A 27789-nucleotide genomic window follows, 5' to 3' on the forward strand; every position below is an offset into this window, starting at 1 on the left:
TGATGGATAATAACTATATTATCTCTGGTATATAATCACAAGGTCGCCCTAATCCCTGTGCATGATTTTGGCAAGAATTCAAAAAGTCGTGATTTTGGTCGAAATTTGAAAAAATCAGAAGGGTATAGCCTTACCAAATTGTCAGATTTGGGCCCAAAAATCACATTTCTCAAAGTCGGTCAGCATTCTCTTTTTGGCCTCTCAAGGGCCCAGACGAGCTTCTCAAGCAAGTTTCATGAGTCGTTCTATGAAATTTTTAGGCTTAATGGGGTTACTAAAACATTAAGATATAACGATTAAAATTTAGGATTAAATATGTTTTTTCACTAATAAATTGATGGATAATAACTATATTATCTCTGGTATATAATCACAAGGTCGCCCTAATCCCTGTGCATGATTTTGGCAAGAATTCAAAAAGTGATGATTTTGGTCGAAAATTGAAAAAATCATAAGGGTATAGCCTTACCAAATTGTCAGATTTGGGCCCAAAAATCACATTTCTCAAAGTCGGTCAGCATTCTCTTTTTGGCCTCTCAAAGGCCCAGACGAGCTTCTCAAGCAAGTTTCATGAGTCGTTCTATGAATTTTTTAGGCTTAATGGGGTTACTAAAACATTAAGATATAACGATTAAAATTTAGGATTAAATATGTTTTTTTCACTAATAAATTGATGGATAATAACTATATTATCTCTGGTATATAATCACAAGGTCGCCCTAATCCCTGTGCATGATTTTGGCAAGAATTCAAAAAGTCGTGATTTTGGTCGAATTTTGAAAAAATCAGAAGGGTATAGCCTTACCAAATTGTCAGATTTGGGCCCAAAAATCACATTTCTCAAAGTCGGTCAGCATTCTCTTTTTGGCCTCTCAAAGGCCCAGACGAGCTTCTCAAGCAAGTTTCATGAGTCGTTCTATGAAATTTTTAGGCTTAATGGGGTTACTAAAACATTAAGATATAACGATTAAAATTTAGGATTAAATATGTTTTTTCACTAATAAATTGATGGATAATAACTATATTATCTCTGGTATATAATCACAAGGTCGCCCTAATCCCTGTACATGATTTTGGCAAGAATTCAAAAAGTGATGATTTTGGTCGAAAATTGAAAAAATCATAAGGGTATAGCCTTACCAAATTGTCAGATTTGGGCCCAAAAATCACATTTCTCAAAGTCGGTCAGCATTCTCTTTTTGGCCTCTCAAGGGCCCAGACGAGCTTCTCAAGCAAGTTTCATGAGTCGTTCTATGAAATTTTTAGGCTTAATGGGGTTACTAAAACATTAAGATATAACGATTAAAATTTAGGATTAAATATGTTTTTTCACTAATAAATTGATGGATAATAACTATATTATCTCTGGTATATAATCACAAGGTCGCCCTAACCCCTGTGCATGATTTTGGCAAGAATTCAAAAAGTCGTGATTTTGGTCGAAATTTGAAAAAATCATAAGGGTATAGCCTTACCAAATTGTCAGATTTGGGCCCAAAAATCACATTTCTCAAAGTCGGTCAGCATTCTCTTTTTGGCCTCTCAAGGGCCCAGACGAGCTTCTCAAGCAAGTTTCATGAGTAGTTCTATGAAATTTTTAGGCTTAATGGGTTTACTAAAACATTAAGATATAACGATTAAAATTTAGGATTATATATGTTTTTTTCACTAATAAATTGATGGATAATAACTATATTATCTCTGGTATATAACCACAAGGTCGCCCTAATCCCTGTGCATGATTTTGGCAAAAATAAAAAAAGTGATGATTTTGGTCGAAAATTGAAAAAAACATAAGGGTATAGCCTTACCAAATTGTCAGATTTGGGTCCAAAAATCACATTTCTCAAAGTCGGTCAGCATTCTCTTTTTGGCCTCTCAAGGGCCCAGACGAGCTTCTCAAGCAAGTTTCATGAGTCTTTCTATGAAAGTTTTAGGCTTAATGGGGTTACTAAAACATTAAGATATAACGATTAAAATTTAGGATTAAATATGTTTTTTCACTAATAAATTGATGGACAATAACGATATTATCTCTGGTTTGTAATCACAAGGTCGCTCTAATCCCTGTGCATGATTTTGGCAAGAATTAAGAAAGTGATGATTTTGGTCGAAAATTGAAAAAATCGTAAGTCTTACCAAATTGTCAGATTTGGGCCCAAAAATCACATTTCTCAAAGTCGGTCAGCATTCTCTTTTTGGCCTCTCAAGGGCCCAGACGAGCTTCTCAAGCAAGTTTCGTGAATCTTTCTATGAAAGTTTTAGGCTTGATGGGGTTACTAAAACATTAAGATATAACGATTTAAATTTAGGATTAAATATGTTTTTTCACTAATAAATTGATGGATAATAACGATATTATTTCTGGTTTATAATCACAAGGTCGCTCTAATCCATGTGCATGAATTTGGCAAAAATAAAAAAAGTGATGATTTTGGTCGAAAATTGAAAAAATCATAAGGGTATAGCCTTACCAAATTGTCAGATTTGGGCCCAAAAATCACATTTCTCAAAGTCGGTCAGCATTCTCTTTTTGGCCTCTCAAGGGCCCAGACGAGCTTCTCAAGCAAGTTTCATGAGTCTTTCTATGAAAGTTTTAGGCTTAATGGGGTTACTAAAACATTAAGATATAACGATTAAAATTTAGGATTAAATATGTTTTTTCACTAATAAATTGATGGACAATAACGATATTATCTCTGGTTTGTAATCACAAGGTCGCTCTAATCCCTGTGCATGATTTTGGCAAGAATTAAGAAAGTGATGATTTTGGTCGAAAATTGAAAAAATCGTAAGTCTTACCAAATTGTCAGATTTGGGCCCAAAAATCACATTTCTCAAAGTCGGTCAGCATTCTCTTTTTGGCCTCTCAAGGGCCCAGACGAGCTTCTCAAGCAAGTTTCGTGAATCTTTCTATGAAAGTTTTAGGCTTGATGGGGTTACTAAAACATTAAGATATAACGATTTAAATTTAGGATTAAATATGTTTTTTCACTAATAAATTGATGGATAATAACGATATTATTTCTGGTTTATAATCACAAGGTCGCTCTAATCCATGTGCATGAATTTGGCAAAAATAAAAAAAGTGATGATTTTGGTCGAAAATTGAAAAAATCATAAGGGTATAGCCTTACCAAATTGTCAGATTTGGGCCCAAAAATCACATTTCTCAAAGTCGGTCAGCATTCTCTTTTTGGCCTCTCAAGGGCCCAGACGAGCTTCTCAAGCAAGTTTCATGAGTCGTTCTATGAATTTTTTAGGTTTAGAGGGGTTACTAAAACATTATGATATAACGATTAAAATTTAGGATTAAATATGTTTTTTTCACTAATAAATTGATGGATAATAACGATATTATCTCTGGTTTATAATCACAAGGTCGCCCTAATCCCTGTGCATGATTTTGGCAAGAATTCAAAAAGTGATGATTTTGGTCGAAAATTGAAAAAAATCATAAGGGTATAGCCTTACCAAATTGTCAGATTTGGGCCCAAAAATCACATTTCTCAAAGTCGGTCAGCATTCTTTTTTTGGCCTTTCAAGGGCCCAGACAAGCTTCTCAAGCAAGTTTCATGAGTAGTTCTATGAAATTTCTAAGCTTAAAGGGGTTACTAAAACATTAAGATATAACGATTAAAAATTAGGATTAAATATGTTTTTTCACTAATAAATTGATGGATAATAACGATATTATTTCTAGTATATAACCACAAGGTCGCCCTAATCCCTGTGCATGATTTTGGCAAGAATTAACAAAGTCGTGATTTTGGTCGAAAATTGAAAAAAATCATAAGGGTATATATAGCCCATTTCTCATAGTCGGTCAGCATTCCCTTTTCTTGAGCGTGTCTGATTTATGTGACGATTCCTTATCTGTATTACGAGAAGAAATTAGTGTCTGTCGCCATCATAGAAATAAAAGCAGCTTCACTGAACGATCAGCAGAGTGAAACGAATGCGCGTGCGCCTGTACGCGCAAGTTGGCTTAATCTTTAAGTGTAGGCTATACAAACGCGCTGCATGCAATCAGACGCCGACGTGTACTGGTTTAATGGGGTTTTATTGTGTGTGTTAGAAGTATCAATCTAGCGCCTTCGGCGTTGTAAAAAATAATCGTTGGTACACATTGTGTGCACGAAGTGTAGTAGAGACTAGGCTAGCGTCTAACATCTTTAAAAATATCATTTCATGGCAGCGCTTCACTTAAGCATACGTTATGCAGTATCACTCTGTTTATGACATCACAACATGCAACTGTTTTCGATATACAAACATAACTTGATAGGTTTAAGCCAGTAGCCATTAGCCATGCATGTGTTGACTGTTTCGTCTTGTCAAATTAGTGTTCATCTAAGAAAATCCAGGAAAGTCATGTGTACAGATGTCATTAACTCCATGAAAAAACAGTTAATGCGAAGAAATGAAATCACTTTGTAAACAGCAGAAAGAATTCAAGATGAACAGCCATGATTAGTGAACATTGCGACGTTGCAGCAGGGACCGCAGAATTATTTGAACAGGTCAGTGCTCGTTCAGCTTATTCAATAAAGAGAGTGTTTTATGGGGCTGCAGGGCTGAACCACGGTGACGCGGAATGAACCATGTGCACATAACTCAAAAACTAATGTATAGAACTAAACTCTTTTACATTTCTCAAGCTTATAATGTAGTAAGCTACTTTAAATTTTACTGTGGTAGGGTAGAACTGACCTGTGCTATAGATGACGTCGACCGGAGTTTAGCAGTAACGAATGAAAGAGAAGAAAAGTTCCTCGCGAAAAGCGATTAAATAGAATATGTGTCAAGTAAATTCAGTAAACGAGAAATATGCCTGCAGAATGGAATTTAAAGTTAAAAGTAACTTGCAATTTCCTCAGTCAGGAGCGAATGAGTGAACGGAATGGTAAGCCTTCCAAAAGAGAGAAAGAAAGAGTCCCGAAGATACAGAAAGTTCCAAATCAATAGTTGTTAAGCTGGTGGCGACGACATTATACAGAGCAGCATGTTAAAAAAACGGTTTCCTTCTATACGAAAATAGACTGTGCCATTAAATTCCTTACAGTATTCTTTTTGACTCGGGGTCACACCTGGAAATTCCATAGTTCCAAGTTAAATGAAAGAGTTGTGGAAGTTGAAAGGTCAGCTTCGGTACAATGGTACAGAAGATAAAGAGAAGTGTTGTTTATAGTTAGGCCTATACAAATATATTTGTTACCAATAATCTACATATTTCATTAGCATAATTATAAGTGGTATACACTACGAAATTTAATCAAAACTGCAGTATGAAATGTAAACCGAAACGTAATAACGGCGGTATTGAAGAACTTATTATGCATAGACTCCGGATCTGTGACCTGATTAATTTACTCTGGCAGTTAGACTTTGAATAAAATGTTTAAGTATGATGCCGTGTTGGATGAATGTAACCGTTATAGTAATTACCGACTTTGCGATCGCGTTTTTGCCGACTTTACAGTCCACGGTTCCCCTTACAAGTTTGCAAGTCAGTATAGGTAATTCCATAGTTTTCCCTTTCGGGAAACCAAAAACAAATATAGTAAAAGATTTAATAAAATGATATATAGCTCTGAAACGAACCCCAGATTGATTGATGATTAGGTCCGACTTGTTAGTTACTTTTTATGGTATGTCCTTCTCAAAAGTTCAGTTTAAGAGGCGAATATACTGAATCCTATCTTGTTATATAGTAGCCTATTAAATGCTACAATTAAACGTGCAGCTAAAGCGAAATGTCACCTAATTATTCCTAACCCAAAATTACACGATGCATGTTTTCTTCAAAATATTCACATGGGGAGATGAAATCAATTTGGTCCAATCTTACAATGACAAGTAACATAAACATAGAGTTTACCGATTCTTAACAAGCATCATCTAAATAAATCTAGCATCATCTAAATTACTCTATCTATGTGTATGTTAATTACTATATCTATGTGTATGTTAATTACTCTATAGTTTCTGCTCACAACTGACCTTGGTTATCATCTTTAATCTTAAATGTTGACTTTTTTCTCTATCTCGCCATTTTGTTTTATTTACAGATATTACGTTGCGGAACGATTGGTTGCAACAGGGATTTGAAGTCCAGAAATATCAAACCTACTGCAGATGGAACTTCATATTTCGGCGGTCCTAAATGTGAGAATGCGGTCATTCCAAGAAGTCGGCTCAAAGTGCGACGTCGGGTACCTCCCCTGGCAGCTCTGCCACGGAAGGTACACAAGAAGAGCAAGTGTACCTTGTGTACATATATGGAGCCACAATCAAATGCGAAGACGTTCGATTGTGACTATGAAATACCTTTAAGGGTCAAAGGTCATCTCTGTACAAAAATCGACAGAACGATGAACCTTAGTTCATCTCAATCCCCCGCAATGATGCGAGAAGGAAAAGGGAATAACAGAAGGGATGAATTTGATCGTAAGTCAGATTAATTAGAACCATCTTTCATTTAGAGGCAAGGGTCGATAGTCTTCAAAATAATTCGGTCGAAGGAAGTCCGGAAGGGAAGAAGACGGGAATTGGAGAGGGGGGGGGGGCTGATGGAGTGAAGATATCTTAAGTTTACTAGGGGCGTCTGTATCTGAAATAATTCTTCTTCTGTCCTCGGAGATGGTTATGGGAAAGTCCGTCGCTTTGTTGGGATAAGTCATGAAGTTTGTCGGGTAAATTGTTTTATCGTTTGACGTCTTTATCGGAATTTTTACACTTTATCTTGAAATTTCTATAAAGGTAAGGAGGGGTAGGATGCTGACCCATTCCACATTGGCGTCATCGCCGGGAAAAAATTGTTTGGTTCTTGTATTAATATGAATATATCTGGTACATAACTTAGGAAGAAACCTGGGAGATGCAAGCGAGTTAATGGTTTTTTCTTTCATGCTATCCTATTTATGCTTCGTGTTTTTATTCCGTTCGTACCAATGATATGTTTCTCCAGGTCCGGTCATAGTGAGGAATAGTTTCGAACTCTACCCCCAACCTCCCCCCACCTCCCCCCACCTCCCTCCCCCCATCGCTTTTTCAGCTGCGTAAACCCGAACTGTAATGTGACTATAATTATGATCTATTTTTCAGCTCTTGTACGTGAAAAATGTTCATGGAAGGATTCCACTGCAATGCAGACGATCTACGATGGAGAAACTCACTCCAGACATGTGCGTAATGTAGGCTGTCCTACCCAGTCGTTTCCTGATACCGCATTTGGAGGTTTTCACGATCGACGTGACACGAATGAATGGAAGTTATACGCCAGTGATGATAAGAATTTCCTTGCAGCTCTGAATCAGCGAAACAGTGCTTGGTATCCACAGAGGAATAAACCCATCGTAGAGATTGGAAACAACAAGAGAAAATTCCCTCAAAGTTCAAGTCAATCCGATTTACATGCAACAAAGCGGTTTAGTTCAGAAACTAATGACGATGCTCAACAAGAGATATCAGTGCGGGAAAAAGCTATCCCAGAAGGGAAATCAGACATAAAACTAAAATTTGATAGTAAAGACAACGTAACTAAATTCCCGCCAATTATCAAAGAAAAGCAAGAATTAGTCGGGATCAAGATAAGAAAGGATCATTTGAGAAAATCTAAAACAAATTTGTCAAATATCACCACCAATCGTTTTCGGACTTTCCAAAAATCTCACCAAAACGTCAGGAAAGATCATACTAGTTATTATGTGAATAGAATTCCTATAAGGTTACATGCTAGGACCGCAGTTTATAATGTGGCTACGATAACACGGAGTACCAAGATAAATCAGAAACGACCCTCCCAGATATACGCCACTAGCCAGATTGATAAACACTTGGTGAATCGGACAACAACTGCTGCAGCTGCTGCCAACACTCGATGCGCTATGGTGTCGACAGAACCGAAGAAAAAACAGCATGTAGAGCCTGCTTTCCGACTACCGAGAATTAAAGTATTACCTCCAATCGACAGTGTGTCGATACCAATTAGAGGGGCAATTCTCTGTCTCAAATGTTCCAAGATGGCGTAAATGGTTCAGCAGTCACTGTGACGAAGTGCGGGAAAAGGTCATCCTGAGGTAGCAGTTCCATTGTAGGTGGGAACTACTATAGTGGGTTAGGATTTCAATGGAGGTGGGAAGACCTAAAGTGGGTTAGGATTTCAATGGAGGTGAGAATACTATATAGTGGGTTAGGATTTCAAGGAGGTAACCGTCAAAATATAGATCGATACTCACAGAAGGAGGTATAGAACTTGTCATCTTTTCTAAGTTGTTTGTACGACGAGCATGCGCATGCGACGGGAACGAGCGTGCGCAGAAGGGACTTCATCGCATCCCATTTGTATTTTTTTTTTTATTATTACAGAATGACCAATTGCAACACGGGGAGGATTTCACTCCTTAACTTAAACCAGTCTTTTACCCAGACCCTTAACCAGGCCGGGGTATAGGTGGCGTACCCCCCCCCCCGCCCCACCCATCATGCAGACTACTGTTGACATCACTCCAACCCCCCGCCCCCCCCCCCTCCCCCGCCCAATTTACATCTTTTCCAAACAATTGCTGTTTCATTATGACCTTTGTTTCATCTTGCCTACATCTTGCATGTGGAACGAAACGACACACAAAACATGAAAATATATTGTCTGTATAATTCGAAAATGTGCCAATCTATTTACTTTTACTTTTAACAGCATGGTGGCTTCGATGATGTTTTTTATTCTTCATTCATAGAATGATGAAATTTTACTCATATTATGAGGTTATTTTCGTACAGCATATGCTGAATACGTTAGTTTGTAGTATATACTAGTGTATTGCTCCGGGTAAATGGATTTGTTCAGTCAAATATGTAAGTGTTAATGCTCAGCGAAGAACGTAGATTTTCTCAGAATGTCTCCGAAAACAGTTCTGGCCTTCTGCCCTCCATTATTCAGGAAGTTTCCCCGATGTGATGGAACAGCAGATTATAAATTTTTTGTCCACGTGATTATTTTCACGGAGGTGAGGGTCTATATTGCAGGCTATATTCTGAGGCTCTTTATACTCTTTATCGTTTTTTTATAATTCTAGTATGACATATTCCTGACAGTTAAAAATTAGAAATGTTAAATATTCATCCTTAAAGTTATATTTATTGCAGTAAAGATACATCCTGGTCAATATTGATTACAAGCTTCATCTGTGGCATCGAAATGTAACTAAAAAAGAGTGAACTTGAAGGAACCAACCCTTGAGTCATTTCATAGTTTTCCATAATTTTTGTTACTTCACGGAAGTTTCCATTCATGGGAATGATGACACTTGGGTTGATAAATGGTTCCCCCATCTCCCTTAGTACAAAGATCACTTTCTACAGATGAAAGATGTAAAATTATCTCTTGGCTATTCTTCTAGAAGGGGAAGAGGGGGGTGACACTCTCAAAGCACCACGGCTACACCTCTATCCCCACGCCCCCCCCCCATCACCACCCTCACTTCCATTTTAGTTGTTCATACGTAATGCCACTACTGTTCAGTCACCTGTTTTTCCAAGACACTTCTGCATATGATTGAACACGTTTTCGATTCGGTTACTGATTTCGTTTGATAACATGATATGGTCATTAAACACCTCCTTAATCATCTGTTTAGCCATTGCATCACTTGCTCTCAATTGTTCGTATAAGTAACCGCCGACGTCGTCCATTTGTCGTAACTTCGTAATTGCATCAACCGTAGACCGTCGAAAGATACAAACCGAACCGAGTAATTCCTCGTACATGCTCGTGAAAGTTCCACCCTTCCGTCTATTAGTCAATAATGGATATGACGCGAAAAACGCGCACTCGTTGTCGAAGATGCATAGCTCCCCCGTCACAGAATTACGGCCCAGGTTGTGTATGGCGTTCTTCATGAGCCATCTCTCTCCTGTCTTTCGTATTGCGTCGAGTAATATTGTCATTCTATCAGAAGGAGAAGAAGAGAAATAAACAGAATGTAAAAATGTATTGTGGTTTCGATGATGTATAATGAGCAGTTTTCCTAATGAATCTGACGTCATGTATAGTGAGGGTGTACAACATACTTGATCTTAGTAATAGGCCTACAGTGAAAAGCAGTCTGATGTGACAAGCAATAAATTCGCAATGACACAGGATGGCCTGAAATAAACATTGACCTCAACAACAGGCTTCTTGTACTAAATGTGATAGATACATCAACATACGAAGTAAGAAATCTGTCCTTGTTGACATATTGTGTAAAACATGGTTTTCAAAATTTGATCCCTGCTGAGACCATTGACCATTGACCTCCGCCAAGAACATTAGGCTTCTTGTACTCAATGTGGTATAATAACATATCAAATATGCGATCTGTCCAAGCTGTCCTGGCGATACTAATTTTAGGAAGGTGTGTTAGTGTAGAGAGACAGGTAAAGAGGGGAGTGAAGTAAATGTTTGGCATTTGTTGACTTCAAATGACCTTTGACCTCCACCAAAAGCAATAATAGGCTCCTTAAATTTGATATCATACATCTACAAACCAAATGTGAGATCTGTCCAAGTTTCCCTTCTTGTAATATCATGTTTACAAGGCTTTCACGATTTGACCTGCTGTCCCAATGACCTTTGACCTCCACCAAAATCAATAGGCTTCTTTTACTTAATGTTATACACCTTCATAACAAATATGAGATATACCCAAGCTTCCACTATTGAGATATCATGTTTACAAGGTTCTCACAATTTGACCTCTGATGACCCCAAAAACAAAAGGATTCTTGTACTAAATGTGGTACTACTATACACACCAAATATGAAATTGGTTCGACCTTCCCTTCTTGAGATATCGTGTTTACAATCTGGGCGTCACAAATGCACACACAAACACACATACGCCATCATGAATGCAAAGGTTACGATTATCATCGAAACCAAAAAGGATGGAACATTCTTAAATAAATAATACTGAATATTAAAAACTGATACCCATTTTACTTATTAAATTATTTACAGAAATCATAAAATATAAAAAACAACAGGGATAAGGAGTGGGTTGTAATGGGTTCTAGCTCAATTCTCCACACCCGCCGTCCTAACCTATACGACCCTTGGGATTGAATGAAGAAAGTTAGGACACGTCCAGCTAGCATGGATGCATCACAATGTATGACTATCAGCCCATACGCATACCCGACAAACCTTGCCAGTTCATTCACAGACTTTAATATATCAAAATGATGAAATCGTTTGGAATCACTTCCTAACTCATTGTTAGCCATGCAGTTAGCAAAGAAGTTACACTAGTTTAGGTTTATAACTTCGCTCTTTCAGAGTCTAAGAACTGTACCAACCTAACTGTACCAACCGAAGAGCTGTACATGGTCCTGCTCCGACTACCACCCCATCCCCTCTCCCATCCATCCATCCATCCATCCACCCACAACAACACACCATTGGACTCCTATGAACAACCTGACGCCGTAAGCAGTATACTGGGCCTGATTGGGTCGGGATAGGGGAAGGGACCACAGCCCGAAGCTGTGGAAAAATCTGAAAGCTCTGGAATATTGGATGTACCAAGAGTGAAAATAGGGGGCCAGGTGACATCATTGTCCCCCGGGAGTACGACCTCTCTCTCGATAATTCTGTGCAGTACATACCTATCAATGTGACCGGTAATGTAGTCGAAGACGACTAGATCCGTCCATTCGGCTAGGTACACCAGTGAAGGCTCATCCAGCGTGTTAAGTAACGGGTTGTCTGCGGCCAAAGTGTACGGTTCTTGTTGGATTACAGATGGGAAATGTGCGCTGTAAATTGAAAACGAATCAGTTTGTGTGAGTACTCTAGTCACGATAGAGTGCGGCGGTACTGGTGCTTATCTCTCAAGCGGTGTGAAGGGGCTCTCGTGACGTCACTGCCTCTACCGTTCATAACGTTGGGATGTAGATTTAGTTTAGTTCCAGTTCGGCCTGTATAGCTTACGTCATACTTCGTCGGTATTCAAAGTGAGGGTCATTGACTTTATAACTTAATAATAAGGAGAGGGGATAGAATTGGAGTTACCAATAATAAATAAAAAAAAAATAAAGTGCTGAGGTTGCCAAATATAAGGGTCAACCACGCCTATTCGGATTCCATACGTCAGTCTTGATCGACATTTGCACAACCAAAATCATATATCTGCTGCAAAAAAAGGTGAGACAAAAAAAATGTCCTTAACCACCTGTGCTGCAAAACAGGCGATCATCCCGCCGCCAAGTTGATCTACCAACGGACGACCAAGTGTTTAGGCAGACGATCAGTGCAGGCGACTGATGGACGTGTAATGTCGTCGCTATGGCCACGGACATGTTGTGAGGCCTGACTCAACAACAATGACTGGTGGTGGGTGATACAAGAAAATCTACATGAAGTGAGAGGAGAGTTAATATGATTGCGTGATGTAACTATGACATCCAGACGATATTTCCCATTGCTACACAAACTTACTCAGTCAAGCTAGGCATCCACTGTATCAAGGTCACATACATGTCATCCATCAACGCTAGTGCCTCAAGCCGTGACCCTTGACCTGCCCATGTCGAGTTTTCATTGGTTGTAATCTTTCCTACCGCAATGGCGGGGACAGTACGAATTTGCATGAAAAGCGCCAGCTGGAAGGCCAGCAATTCTCCTGTGAATATTGAAACGATATGCCCAACCCCCAAAACTGAGTGGACTTGCTCATAATCGAAAGCAGCCCTGTCCACACACATGTATCCTAAAACGTAGTGGCTGCAGGCGTTACCTTCGCCCTGCCCGTAACATATGGTGGATAGTTTAACACACTAAGCACTTTGTCTATACAAATGGCCTATACAAATGGCCTATGTACTATAGCCTATTTAATACGTAGCCTATACCATGGATCTATTAGTGAGACACTAATAGATCCATGCCTATACGCACTATACATTTAAGCTGTGTGTAATACAGAAAAAAATCAAAAAATGAATAAGCTAGAAAGATTATTTCGTAATTATTCCTAACTGCAGATAAAACTAACAAGATCAGTGATAGAGTAAACTACATGAAACAGGAATACAGGACGCAATTCGTTGTAGTAATACGTCACATGCTCGTTGTCATGGCACCCATAAGTTTGCTGAACCTATGAGAAAGAACACCTGAAAACGTATCCAGTTGTTCCAATCAGTTTGGCAGTTCACTACCGTGTAATTTTGTTCACTTTAGAGGTTTGTCCTACTTGGTAAATATACGGTTGCTTTGAGAAAATAAGTGCATTTTGGGTTTACAATCCACGTCATAACTTTGTTTATGAACTATAACAAGGTTATGTAATGCGGTGTACATATTTGTACTATAGAATGTATATCAGTTTTAGTTGCTATGACAACGTGAGTTGTGACATTGTTTGACGCAAGAAATTGATGCTTTACCTAACAAACCAAGATTTCCATGTCTGGAGTTTCGAACACATAGTTGTGTTCCATCACTCATTACGGCGTGTGCGTTGCCATCGCGACCACATTTGGAGAGAGTCCCCTTCTCTATGTACACAATCGGACGATAGCTAGTTTTTCGCACCCAGTCACGGTAGAACTCGTCAGTCACACCTGTACCCCAAAAATGGATAAAACATATAATTATAACAGAATAATAATAATAATAATAATAATAATGAATATTCATATCATACTTGTGAAACGTAACCTCGTACGCGTTATATGTTAACACTAAACAAATTATTTAAAATGTCTTGCATTAGTGTAACAACAAACGCTGATTATACAAACAAACAAACAAAATCGTTTCATTCTGTTTTTCATATACTTATGATCAAAGAACTGGTATAATGTTCATGGTATTCCTCCATTGACCCCTCCATTGACCCCTGGTACTTCGGGTCACATATTGCATTCATTTCCTTTCTCATCAAGATCAACGAAACAGGCATGTAAAGCTCGTCTACTGAACTATATAGTCGTGATTAGTGGTGCAACTGAACCAGTTACGCGGGGCAAAAAAGAAAACATTACGCAGTTTACCTTCAGGCAAGAGGTTTTCCACATGTTTCGACCAGAACTTCCCCTCTTCTACTAACTGAAGATCCGTATTTGGAGCTGCTGACTTGTGATGCTGATGGGTCTTGCACGTTTCATTAGAGGAGCAGTCGTCTTCAGTTTTATGTTTTTCGACTGATGCATCTGGGGTCAATATTTGTACCCCTATGGGGTTATTCGAAGATTTATCAATGTGATAAGAAATATTTTGCTCTTTTACACCCGTTTTCATAGTTTGAGCTGCTTGAGGATTCTTCTCAACAAAATTTGCGAATGCAAGATTTGCAGCAATTGTTAAAAACACGCACAAACGAAACATCATGAATATTGTATTGTAATGATGAGTTTTCATGAAATTGAAATACATACATAAACAATACATAGGCTACATTAAACAAAAATGACCAAGTACAAAAAGGTATTGGTACTTTTTGTACGTCAAAGAATTTACTGATGTTTAAAAATGCCGCAGCTATAAAAGTTTTCGTTCAATATGACGAATTGGACTTTTTAATAAAGTTCTTTCAAGTTCCTTATTGATTTAGTTATTTTTGCTGACCGCGAAATTGTGTTGATTCCCTATTCATAGAATAGAACTATTTAAAATGTCAATAAATGATCCAAATGGATTTATCAAGGAAGTTCAGTTAATTTTCAAATCTATTGTCGTAGACCATCAAGAACCTGCAATAGAACAAAGAAAAGAAGAGAAATTGGCATCAGGATAAACATCACTCATATTTAAGGCATTGCGCATGCGCACAGCTTATATATATTTGAACGACCTTGATTTGCATTGAATGACATTGTGTATATACTTGTCATAGTCTTCATCATTGTTTAAATTGATTGGTTAGGTAAACGATCATCATTTACTCACCTGTCATGACCACCCCCCCCCCCTCCCCCCTCTCCCACCTCCAATGTCGATCAGTTATGGTCATTTCGTTTTTACATTCAGCCAGGGAAGAACAAGACCACTTCTTCGGTTTTGTACCCCATTTACTCCCTCCCCAATTCAAGAGTATTCATTAGCACAACATTGCCTATAGACCTAATATACTTCTTGACGTGATGACGTCTAATCCTTTTTGCCAAGAGGCACACCCATACCCCCTCTCTGAGTGTGAGTCGGCTTTTACCTCCCCAGGGCCATACCAATGTCCTCATGAAATCATTTATTCGCCTCTAGCCCTTCCATAAAAGTTCATGTCTCTACCTAAGTCAGTCGGGGGGAAATCTAGAAATTGCCCCCCCCCCCCCGCCCACCCCACCTTATTTTGGAAATCCTGTGCGGAAAGCCATTGACACAATTACCCCTCCCGTCCCCCTCATGCACCCCAATCCCAATAAAGGAGGCATTGCCAAGTAAGTTTGAGAACCGGTTATTTTTTCCTGCTTGAGTGGAGAAACAAACTTGGAACAATGAATACCATATCCGTTCTGCAATTGTTCCTAAAGTTATACAGAAAATTTTGTAAGCACTTATTAGATCCGGTGTGTGTACAATCAGCAAGACAGACGTCATTTCGCACAACTAGACGTAAACTTAACAATTACTCATAAATTCCAGAATCTTCATAAAAAGAATTCAAGTGACGTAATACAAGTCCCAGTTTGAGAATACTTATGATTTTGCTTATATAATCAGTTTTTAAATATAGGGTCTCTCAATTTTAGGCAAAAAGATTAAATGAAGGGCGTAGAGTACTAGAGTGCTATGTAGTTTGGTCATCAACGGAGTATACACTGCGGAGTGTTACAGAAAAGTCATACTATATTCTTGACCTTATACATCACGTTAGGGGAAATTTTATTTTCTTTAAGCTAAAACCACCATGCCCGCATTCTGTCTGGATCTGCATAAAGATTTTGTACTTTTTAAGAAAAGTCACCCAGGAAAGAACCTGGGCACGAAAACTAAACTACGGAACAACTGATCCGCTCCCAACCCATGTCCCCTTGCATCGACACTGAGACTGTGTGATCATCGTCGGGTGTGTATCACCATTCCCCTCGAAAGGGAACATATACTACACATGATCTTAGCCAAAAGGCCGAGAAGATTTGTTTCGCTCCCTTTAGGGTTACCATGTGTCTATCTGAAGAGAGACTCCAAGGAAAATGTCTAAGCCAACTTAAGAAAATCCTCTTACAGTAAGTACGTTTAAACTGAGCTTCAGTGTTATAAATTCTATACATTGTCGGCTGACTATGGCTGAAATGAATAGTATCTGTTTACTATTATTGATTATGTTAAGATCTTGCTATGGTTCCCAAAAAGAAGACGTTTGTGTGAGTGAAAGTTCGCATCAATATTGACTATAATAAACGTAACTTTAGCATCAGGAAACGATTTCTGTTTTTTCGTTTCTCCCTACAGTCTTCATCGCGGAAGTATATAGCCGCTTTTTAACCCAGGGAGTTGTTATATAACCACTCCCTGGTTTAACAGAATCCTTTCGGTCGATAGCAAATACAATACGATTTACGTAATACTGTTGTGTGCAAAGCGAACAATGTACAAACAGAGAATATGACTCAAGTAGTACGTTGAATGCAGTGTTAACACAGTTTCAAGTGGGTGGACCGCTTGTAGGCTCTTACACAAACGCCTCAAACTGAAGAAATGTTGTGAGACATGGTTGTTGGACATGTATTACTAGCGTTCTTGTCAAGGACTTTTCCCATCACCTGTGACTTTAAATCGCGGTTATTATGGAATAAAAGATTCGTGTTGTGAATTAATTGGCCTACAATAGGGCCTATAATCGTGTGTGCATATAGTCCTCCTTGCAAACATTACAAGGTACAGTTAAACTGAGTAAATGCGTCAACAATTAATCACTATAGTCAGTCGACAGTTACTTAGTCTCAAAAAGACTATTTTGCTGAAATGTTTAAAGCTGTAATGTGTAGGCCCTTTTTGAGTTTGACTCAGAGTCAAACACACACTATGATGAGTCATTCACATCGGATATAATCTAGCGGTATATCCCCTTTCGATGACATTCATCGATAAATACAAGGCGTGGACACGATTCCAGTGACCTCTGTCACATTGCTATGACTAAGCGAAATACAATAGCTTCAGTCTATCACTGATTTTCACGGTGTGTAATATAAACAAAAAGCGTTTGTTAAGAGCTTATGTAAGTTTAACCACTGGAGGTCGTTTGTGCTGGTAACACAGTTGTTTTGTGAACCACCATTGCTTCCTGGTCGCGATAGCCAGTAAGGTCATACTATAAAATAATCCCCTTCGTTCTCCCATTCCCTAATCCCCTTCGTTCTCCCCTTCCATAATCCCCTTCTTTATCCTCTTCCATCTTCACCGCATCAGGAAGTTTGTTGTCTTTAAATAGTTCCTTCAAAAATGATAAAGATTCGACGTTCCTTCTTTGGGCCAATAGTAAAAGGATGTAGAAGGCATTGGTTGATAATAGATGCTAGCCTCAATTCAGGATGGGGAGGAGGAAGGGAGGGGGAGGGCAGGGAGGGGACAGAGGACAGGAAAGGGAGAAGGGTAAGACACAGTGTGGTGGCATGAAGGGAAACGGTGCTATACACTGTAAAAACACCTGGGTCATTTTGTGTGACCCATCTGCTGAGTCAGCCATACTGTAACCAGAAATGGGTCGTATTGGTTGAGTTATTACGCAAGATTGTTTGAAATTGTGAAATAGCTCGATGAAAGTTTGACTTTTTGCACTGGGTCATTCTCAAAGACTTTTCTAATTGGATAAGTTATGTCATGTGACCACTATCAGCGTTTTTGCATGACGCCTTTCGTAGACAACAGCTGAACACCGTCACACAAATCTACAAACCATACGTAAATTCAGGACCAAGAAGGCAGTCTTAGTTGAATCAAAAACTTTGATGGGCTCTGAAAATGGACACGTTTGTTAGTTCCATCCTTGATGACTGGGGTTTGCCAATGTAAATACCAATATTCAAAGGTAAATATACGCCAAGGCCCAAGTAACATGTTATTAGTGCTGCGAGCGCCGTGGTTCAGACAAGCCCATAAATACCCTGATACAGTGATAGTGATACTGATAGTGATACATAGATAGCTGTAATGTTAGACCTAACGTTTGGTCTTTGGTAAAGCATAGGCCTAGCCTCACTACGTAAGTTTAACTAAATATAACGTTAGAGGCTAAGACCAGTATAATGTTACTTGTTAATAGCTATCTTGCTGAACAGAGAGTTAACAGTGTGCTATTAAATGTAGTAAAACAGTAGTATAATCAGACTTTTTAGTGGGGGTTGGGGAGAGCTGAAGGGTAGCAAGGAGTCTGTGCAAGGGGAGGGGGACAAGATATGGGGAAGGGGTGAAAGGGGAGGGATAAAATTCTTGTATTTAAGGGGTGGACAAGATGTAAAATGGTTCATCATTTCTATCTTACTAATTTACTTGTATGTCAATTTGGGGGGGGGGGGATGGGGGTGACCAATTGGGGGCTTTTCCCCTACTGGTTATGCCACTGCAGTAAAATATGATATACTCCAGCAAACAGTCTTTGCCAATACTATAGTCGCTGTAATTGAACAATTGAAGTTAACTATATATGTCCTATTTTTTATCTGTGGACTATAGGTAGCATGGTACCCAAAAGCCCATGGGAAACATCCTGCTACAGGCTATGCTACAGACTATCTTGAGGAAAGATTGCCCGAAAACGATCCCATGCCTTTAAGAAACAAGAAGCAACACTGAAAGAAGTAAAGAAGCCTACACATGTAAAGTTCAACATAAAACAGATCCAAAAGGTACTAATACCATTATCTTGAACAGTCTACATACAATATACTCAGTAAGGGATATGAGTCAATTTCTTTTAACTGTGTAGGCTAAGTAACTGATATTCCTACATCCTCAGTCATTCCTACTGGTATGTAATTAAATCGCATAAAATGTCATGATGATTTTTCACTTATAACAGTCAGGTGCCAAGTTAAGTTGCTTGAACCTTAAACTTAGTATGTAGGTAGCCCTTTGTGAGTAGATGATCCCTCTATTTTTTCATGGAGGTCCAAGATCATTTGAGGTCAACAGAATCTTAATCTGCTATGGTAATGATTCAAGTGAAAAGATTTGCTAATTATTTAAATTAGTGACAACAGAATTAAGTGTGCATTGAAAGCAGCAATTTATTTTCTTTCTTCCAAAGGTTGTGAGTAGATGATCCCTCTATTTTTTCATGGAGGTCCAAGATCATTTGAGGTCAACAGAATCTTAATCTGCTATGGTAATGATTCAAGTGAAAAGATTTGCTAATTATTTAAATTAGTGACAACAGAATTAAGTGTGCATTGAAAGCAGCAATTTATTTTCTTTCTTCTAAAGGTTGGGACCAATCTTCCTCAATTCATGGAAGATGAGCTTAAGCAAGATAGAACCTGAAAGCAGCCATTCGTCCTTGCATTTGGTGATAGAAGGTATCCGACTCAGTCATTTGTGATCATCAAAGGGGTTGCTCTGCAAACAACAGATTTGATTGCAGCTTTTGATATTTCTTTCAAATCATTGTACTTGTTTGACATAGCCTACCCCTGCCAGTGTCAAACAACCTGGGAATTTATACCCAAATTCCTCATTAAGGTTAGTGAAGGGAAAGGAAAGGTTTCAACATCCCCTTCAGTAATAAGCCTACATGCTTTTTTAAGTAGTCAGTAAGAGAAAAAAGGTATGTAAACAACTTTGTCAAAAGTAGTGTTTAATATGATTTATTTGGTTTTTTTTTATACATTGTAACCTTTTATCGTATAATTTTCTCAAAACACATATAAGGGATATGAACATATCTCCTGTAAACCTTGGGCAGTGCAACATTAGGTTAACACTTAGTTCATGGTCATTAACATGATGGGATGATTACATGAGGTTTTTAATTTACATAATGTGACAAAGTTGTTTGCTATTTATGTTTGCATGTTATATTACCTTGAACAAGGTTTAAGTTTCATTTGGTATTTGTTATTGTTAAGTTTAGTTAGACTAAAGAAGCAGAACTGCCTCACAAACAGTGGTGCAAAACTAGTGTTCCACCATACATCATAAATGCACAACTAGCCAAAAGCATGACTGATGTACATTTTTTGCCTGAGAAACTGAAAATTTAATACATATTGTAACATATTGGTGGTGCAAAAATATTTATTCACAGTGTTTCCATTTATTGATGACTTTTCAGTGATTATAAGTCTTGCACTGTATGTTATAAACAGCTTTTCCTCATTCAAATCTAATGCTGTTTTGGTACAAGAACTACTGAGGAAATTATCACCTTTGGGATATGCTTGCAAGATTTTATTAATTGGCAGCTGGTCATAGGGTTTGTCTTGCCCCACCAACCCACTGCAAAATATGTTTGATATTGTCTTTGACTTTTGACCATGACAAAGCCCCCACCAAACATTGAGCTTTCCAAAATATTTTATTTCTTACAGCCACCATTTATGTACTACATGTCTTCTTTGTATACCTAACATTTTATACAATTAATAAGTATGGAATGTTGTTTATTTATATTCTTTAAAAACAATTAGAAATGCTAGCTAATAATCAAATTACTACAGTGACTAAGGATAGAAGTAGAGAGTGAGTGCATGCTCCAGTCTTGATTAACTTAATATATACAAACACTGCAGCAAACCTAGTTGTGAGATCAACAATTAAAGTCTTTCAAGTAGTACAGAACATATTCCTCAGTGAACTAAAGTTTGTGCACATGAATAAATGATCAGTTGTTTTAGTTAAGTATGTCAGGATTTTAAGGAACATTGCTTAGTTCCAATGATTCTCAATTGGTACATTAGCCTTAGCCTATGTTCTTGTGTTCATTGTTTGTTTAGTTTTATGGGTATCACATTACTCTGATTTTTACTGTTACTATGATGTTCTAGTTGGAATAAAACAAAATGAATATCGATAATTATATGTGAAATAGAAGAAGTTGCATGCTTTATTGTAACACCACTTTGTGATTTGAATAAATTAATTTATCATTAGGAATCAAAGTCTTATGTCATTTCTTTTATAGACTTCCTGCAACTGCAAATGTAAATTCAGCTTTGACCCATTTACGTGGTCAATTTTTTTGACCCAATCTGCTGGGCTGGTGGAGATTGCACTAACCACTGGGTCAAAAGCTGGGTCAAAGTAGCATATGGGTCAAAGTAGCGTATGGGTCAAAATAACCCAGTTTTAGGTCAGATGTCAAATGACACAGATCCTTGGTCAAATTGACCCAAACCTGGGCTGGTGGAGATTCCACTAAGTTGCTGGGTCAAATTTGGGTCAAAAAATGACCCAAGTGTTTTTACAGTGTATATAGTGCATAACTTGTTTTTAATTGGGTCCTTTAGACCGACCGCACACTGCCCAACCGAACGAACCAGACTAAACTCGACCATGGTGACGAGAATTTGGCAGATTTTATTCTCGTTGGCTTCAGTTGAACCCGACTCCGACTTTCCGAGACTTACCGATTACCCGAATGACATTCAGCGACGGTCGTACAGTGTGCGGCGGTTCTTGATAACAACTGCCCAATTTCAACAAAATGTGTAGCCAATTACGAAGAAACAAAAATCGCCTATTATATTAGCGTGTCGGCGCAACGGAATATGTCATTGTTACGTCTACAAGCTTATTCTAGTTGACTATTTAACTACGATCGTGCATGTAAGATTCTAACAGACATCTATACGAGATTAACACGTACAATCAACCAAACAGCATTTTCTTGAAAGTTACATGTAAATTGTTTCTGGTCGTAGGCCATCGAGAATTAATCTGTTTTCCAAATATGAGCAAAATTATTCATTTGTCTATTTTGTACGTGCATGTATATGTACTAAGGTAAGGGTGTATGTGCGTGTATAAAGTGGTAGCTTTAGTATACGTAAGCTTGTACATATACTGTCATGTCACACACACACACAGACAAAACAATATCGATTTGGCTATCTTGCGAAGATGAATACTAAACTTATTACAGAATACATGATAAGAGAATAGAAATGTTACGCAGAAAGCTGGAAACAATCCTTTGTTTGGTACGAAAGAAAGAATACATACGTGTGGCAAGACATATATGGAACGATCGATTTAAACGTTTATTAGTATTGAGTTTTATTTGGTACGAGTCATGCATGTCCAATTAAATATTGCGAGAACGTCGATTACGTTCTTATATAGAACTATAATGTTATCATCCATCTTGGCTAGTATATAGAACAGCAACATGTCCACAGCAGATAATATATTGGCCCTGGCATACAGTTTGCTGATATTGACAGAGGCGGAAGTGGAGATGCGACTGAGATCTTTCTAATTACTGAATTGTGTAAAAACACCTTACTCCCCCCCCCCCCCCCCCCCCTTTCGTCAAGTCAATACGGAACTAAGATCTCTTTAAACGTGTTATACGTGTGGTCCATTTAAGTATAGAAAATCGTTGTCTTTATGTTATGTAGTAAGCATTCGCGACTGCAGCGAGAAAGCCTTCATTTTGGTTAACTCCATTATGAGAAGAGGTGTGAATGGGAATTCTGTTTTATGTGAAAGACGATTTGTTGAATACACCTGGGTGTCTTGACAAACATTCACATCGAGAAAAGGGTCTTCATTTGGGTCAACACAATAGGTCTTTTAATTGTAGGCCTACATTGTAGCATCGCACACAAACGATAATGTCAGCAATATGCTATAGGTGAACCCCTTATGACAGAGAGACAGTAAACAACAAAGCGTATCAAATAAAATGATGAGATGAAGAAAAGCCATGGCTAAAGTACTTCAAACGGGATAGGACACCGGTATTATGTAATTCAAGGACTTCGTATAGAATAGTCTATACGGTGTATGGTTGAAAAGAATCCGACGATCTCACGTAGGGGGGAAATATTTCGCTTCCTCTTCCTTCTACATTCTTACTGCATTGACAGCATTCAGGCAGGGCGCTACTTAGAGTAGCAGTTCCCCATGCACCAATCCTTACGAGGTTGTTCCACATTTAAAAAAAAACAGTTATTGGGACATGTATAGTTAACCTTAATTGCATGCGTGTAAACATACACACTTATAGAACAAATGTATATAACCTACATAGCCCGATGTCTCTGGTGTACGCATTATTTGTCGTCTATTTTATTCTTCTTCTGGGGAGGACGCCTTGACGGCCTTACCCCCCCCCCTTTACATGGAAGTCGGCGTCAAGGACCCAAAGGCTACCCCTGCCCTCTTTCTTAATATCCTGGATCGGCCCCCTGGATGTATATACTAATCCATATTGATGTTCGAACTTGCATTTATGAAGCTTTATCTGTTTATTATATTACTATTATTGTTGATTTTATTTATGATTTTTATTTATTATTATTATTATTATCTTGTAATTATTAGGATGCGATTATTACGGCATGGAGTAAAAAAAACAAAAACGTATCATTTCCTCGGACAACTTAGACTCTGTTGAGCATCCATACAGAAAAATAGGAAATGCTATACGGCTGTTATAATCCCCCCCCCCCCCTCTACATACGCGTCACATAGACAGGCGCAATCCCAAGGAACGAATCGATAATACCGTGATGAATAGTAAAGATAAAACCCAGCGCAAAAATAAAATTGGCCGACACGCCTTAACAAAAGCTACGGACAACTATAGGAATCATCATTAAATTGATTGAAATAAGAAAGGAAAAAGGATATATTTCAACAGGTATATAATGGATATAATGCAATTCAAGGAGTAGGGTATGCATAATAGACTCAGTGGTGGGATCCATGATTTCTCGAAATAGAGGACCCGCATGGTAACCAATATCGATTAATACCAATTGCGTAACACTACTGAAAACAGTGATATATAAAAATTAAAGCATTATCCAAAAGTTACAAAACGCGCCGTCGCTTGGGATGCTTCCTAAATACTTCCATACTCTGATACCTTGCGAAAGAGAAAGAGCCCAATCAATAAACCTTTTATTCAAACACAGGCACAAATTGAATCTTTTAATTTTTGCTCCACTCCATCGCAGGGACGGACTGGGGCATTTACTGCTACCGGCTCAGTTATCCAACCAACAGCCGGCCGTGGATCCGTGAAACAAACACAGTATTTGGCGTTTTCAGACGAAGCTATAACACCTCGCGACCATGAGGAAATCGACGCTCTCGACACCGCAAACTGGCGGCGCCTTCAGCGACTCGGTCCCGTACAGTGACTCACAGGTTCCGAGTCAGTACATCGGTAGGCTAGTCCGACCCCCCACTCCAACGTTCCAAATACGATTTAAGTCGCCTAGAAGACGTAGCCATATTTATATTCATTTTCAGGTGCCCCGTATTTCCTCATAACGATCAAGTTTTAATCACAAAATTGCACAGATTGTGTGAACCGCTATGAGCCGCTATGAGCGCGTTCTTATTACCATAAAAAGATACATATAGTGTATTGTACTTGTGGATAAAACTATGTGCTCTCTTAAAACTATACCTAATTTGGTTTTTAAATGTACCATGTACTTTGTCAGCCCAGCATATGACAGTCTTAAAGGTGCATACTTTTCATAAAAAGGAATGAAATTCTGCATATTCGATTAGAAAATTGAATTTATTTGACTTGTTTTACCCTTAACTTTAATGATTGTAACGTTTTCATAGAATAACAAACAAATTTCTGTTTCAATTGAAAAAAAATCCATTAAAAAACTACAAGAAACAATCACAGAATCGTGAGCCTACCTTATTCTCGTACGAACGTGGTCGGCAGACATGGAACGCCGTGCATGCGAAGAAAAAGCTAATTGGCGAAATGATAAGTGCTTATTCGCTTGAAAAATTTATGTCCAATGTGAAATCTAAATCATTTGAGCACAATAAATAATAGTGTTTTACATGTGGTGAAAATTAGGTCACCGTCTTTTCTTTAGTTCTCATACACTTATCTAGTTTATAGTCTTTGAGTTTGCCTATCAAGCATGTTCATAGTGTTGCTAATTAGTGTTTGGAACTCTCTGATTGGATATTACTTACCACTTAGCCACTCCCACTTACTGTGTATACGCCCACTACTAACGAAATTTATTGTAAGTGGATGATTTTTCCTGTGCCGTTTCGAGTATGAACTGAATGCGCAAAATAAATTGAACGATTATTGAAGGACTTGTTGTGATGTTGATCAAATGGTATGCAAAACTTATTATAGGGGGAAGGGTCGTCGATAAAACGTCGATAAATTCCTAAATTCTCACATCCTTTTTTTAAATATCATATAGGCGAGGAAACCCCAGTGAAAGCAGCAAATGTTATTCGGATTCACTCTTTACTTGCTAATTATAATTTGTCTCATTTATAATAACAATTTTATATTTTTGATTATACAACTCGATATTCTTTCATCAAAATTCATATTTTTAAAGCTACAGGACTTCCGCATAGATAATTTGCTTTCTTCTTGTGGGGTAGTGGTAGGGGGAGGGGGTTCGTTTGTTTTTCGACTTTGATATTGTTGCACGTCGTGCTGTTTACCTTGTTCCAAATTTCCAATTACCATTACACTATACTGCGGTCCCTCTGCTGGATCTGATCTGACTGCACTTAGCCTGGACCTATGTAACGAAAGGGTGTTGGGGAAACAACCCAGGACCCCGGGGCTAATAATTGGGCCCGGAAAAGTATGACGGTGTCCCTGAAAAAATATGGGATAGAGAACACTGTTTTCTCATTTCCAAAAAAAATACTTCCGGGGAAATGAAATGTTCAAAAAAGGGCCGGGCCCGGTGGCATCACTGTCCCCGTGGCCTGGCCAGGCTCTTGTCGCCTCTTGACTGAACCTAATAAGCCAACAATGTTTCGGTTGCCTCGAACGAAATAACCTTGTTTTAACCTTGTTTTCTGTCAGCCATATACACGGCTCGAAAACTGGTACAAAGATGTTTTAGAGCCTTCTATAGGCCTTTACATAATGACAGACTGGACTGATGAACAGAAAAGAAACGAGTCCTTAGGAAGCCGGGAAAGCTTGTATTTCATTTACTCTGAACACTCAAAAAAAAAGCGAATATATACCATTATACATCACGTGAACAACGTGAACGTTGGCTATTCTCAACAACTTCACCCTGTCTCGGCTCTAGTTTAATATGCTATTATTAAACTTTACCGTCCCAACACCATGCAGACGCCCACCTGAAATGGTTTGTACTGTGGAAAACTTTCCCGGTTTCGCGCGGTGCATTAGCTATGCGTAATCCAACTACATTCAAGTGCAGACCTGTTTCGCTAAGAGTGTCCTACAATTTTCGTAAATAACGACTCACACTACATAATTGTGCACCTGTCCTATCAATAGAGTTCAGCTACGCAGATATTTTTCTGTGCGTTGCAAAAGGATGAGAAATCCCTTTAAGCGGGCTCTATGCCTGTTGCTTTGTCGATAATATTCAGGTTCGTTATACCAAAAAAAAAAACTGTTGCGAGGATTCACTCTGGGTGCGGGTGGTACATACACCGATACACCTAGCCTACACATGAGAACGGGAAGGGCTGGTGTGTCCGGAGGAAGTCTAGTCGGACCTTCCAGGCAAAATTATTTCAAATGAGGAGCAGATTTTGTGACCTATACCCAGATCCTGAATAAACGCAGTTGTTGTGTCCAGATCGATAAAGTAATAAAAATCTCAATTTACAAAATCTCAAATATGTAATCAACGGAAGAACGCAATTGCTCAATAGAACCACGGTTTCTGGCAGTCGAGCCAAGAACCCAAATGACATATTGGTTGTTCTGAGCTATGGAAACGGACCTATTAGCCCACCCTGTAATATACATAGCCTAGGCTTACTTCGATGCCTCACTCGTTCACCCTAAACTGAAAGCAAGATTCAAGAAGAATTACCCTGTCTAACAAAACGACCGGATTAACAAAAATTGTCGAGAGTATGAAATCTGCTGGGAACTTTCTTTGTAGGGCTATGACCTTTCCCGATCCCTCCTCCCCCCCCCCCCCACACACACACACACTTTTCACACACAAACACACTTACACGCGCAGACGGAGGAAGATCGTTACACTGTACGCATCTCACAGGTTTCGCTAACGAGGTTTCAGTTCTTGACAACTGTACATGTATGCTACAAACATTTGTATAGGAGTAACGCATGTTTACCTACCTCTCGTTCGCAGACACTCCACAGACTGGACGTAGTTTTCTCTCGCGATTTCAAAAATACTTTGTAAAACAGCAAGTCGGGCGACATGATCAGCCCAAGCACGAACCCGTCGTCGTCATTGCTAGTTAAGCTACCCATTCAACAAAACGAAGTTTTACTATCTGCTATTTTAAGAGAATTTCCGAAAGGAAAACCCTTCGAAATCCGTATACTTCTTCAGTTTAGCGTGACGTTTGGAGTTGTGCATGTGCAGTTGAATTTGTTTGATCGATATAATTCCTCAAAGCAACCACAGCAAATCAATATGCACAGATCGGCTATAGTACTAAAGTAAGTCTGTTGTTCGTTTACCCCCTATACACTCCAATTGGGTGTGCGATGCGCTTCAGTGCACATGAATAGTGGATAGATTTTCTTTGCTCGAAACTTCAGAATGGGATATTTACGCTTTTAACTTAAATTGAGTTCCCAGCGATTCTATAGTCCCTTCAATTACGAGGCAAGTTTTCAACTCAGAAAAGTGAATCAATCCGCTACCCAG

The 27789-nt window shown here is 38.6% G+C and overlaps 2 protein-coding genes and 1 long non-coding RNA gene across 5 annotated transcripts; 2 read left to right on the forward strand and 1 right to left on the reverse strand.

The window, feature by feature from the left end:
- The first annotated feature begins 4099 nt into the window (after positions 1-4099).
- Positions 4100-8244, forward strand: LOC139969725 (uncharacterized). The gene is made up of 3 exons (XM_071974926.1): positions 4100-4523; positions 6072-6450; positions 7108-8244. Exons 1-3 carry the CDS (start codon positions 4470-4472, stop codon positions 8031-8033), a joined length of 1359 nt encoding a protein of 452 aa, XP_071831027.1. The 5' UTR covers positions 4100-4469; the 3' UTR covers positions 8034-8244.
- A 409-nt stretch (positions 8245-8653) lies between these two features.
- On the reverse strand, positions 8654-27592 carry LOC139969729 (four-jointed box protein 1-like). Of its 3 annotated transcripts, none has more exons than XM_071974929.1 (6): positions 27249-27592; positions 14041-14739; positions 13432-13608; positions 12482-12665; positions 11650-11799; positions 8654-9949 (listed from the first exon to the last, which is right to left on the reverse strand). In XM_071974929.1, the coding sequence occupies exons 2-6, from the start codon at positions 14435-14437 to the stop codon at positions 9520-9522; spliced, it is 1338 nt and encodes a 445-aa protein (XP_071831030.1). In that variant the 5' UTR covers positions 14438-14739; positions 27249-27592; the 3' UTR covers positions 8654-9519. The 3 variants fall into 3 exon arrangements, with proteins under 3 accessions (XP_071831030.1, XP_071831032.1, XP_071831031.1); XM_071974931.1 differs by having other exon boundaries at positions 27245-27592; XM_071974930.1 differs by lacking the exon at positions 27249-27592 and adding an exon at positions 24818-25001.
- On the forward strand, positions 15396-21400 carry LOC139969732 (uncharacterized). The gene is made up of 3 exons (XR_011793792.1): positions 15396-18017; positions 18662-18834; positions 19412-21400. It is a non-coding gene; the product is annotated as an uncharacterized lncRNA (long non-coding RNA).
- Positions 27593-27789: the final 197 nt, after the last annotated feature.

This window comes from Apostichopus japonicus, chromosome 7 (genome assembly GCF_037975245.1).
Source record: "Apostichopus japonicus isolate 1M-3 chromosome 7, ASM3797524v1, whole genome shotgun sequence".
Taxonomy (NCBI): domain Eukaryota; kingdom Metazoa; phylum Echinodermata; class Holothuroidea; order Aspidochirotida; family Stichopodidae; genus Apostichopus; species Apostichopus japonicus.

Bases quoted from the DNA above. Each gene is read 5' to 3' on its own strand.
- LOC139969725 (XM_071974926.1), top strand. From the start codon at position 4,470: ATGATTAGTGAACATTGCGACGTTGCAGCAGGGACCGCAGAATTATTT. The intron at 4,524-6,071 runs GTCAGTGCTCGT...TTTTATTTACAG, and splicing joins CCGCAGAATTATTTGAACAG to ATATTACGTTGCGGAACGAT. The intron at 6,451-7,107 runs GTAAGTCAGATT...TCTATTTTTCAG, and splicing joins CAGAAGGGATGAATTTGATC to CTCTTGTACGTGAAAAATGT.
- LOC139969729 (XM_071974929.1), bottom strand. From the start codon at position 14,437: ATGTATTGTTTATGTATGTATTTCAATTTCATGAAAACTCATCATTAC. The intron at 11,800-12,481 runs GTAAGTTTGTGT...TTCAATTTACAG, and splicing joins TGGATGCCTAGCTTGACTGA to CGCACATTTCCCATCTGTAA. The intron at 9,950-11,649 runs GTATGTACTGCA...TCCTTCTGATAG, and splicing joins ATTACCGGTCACATTGATAG to AATGACAATATTACTCGACG.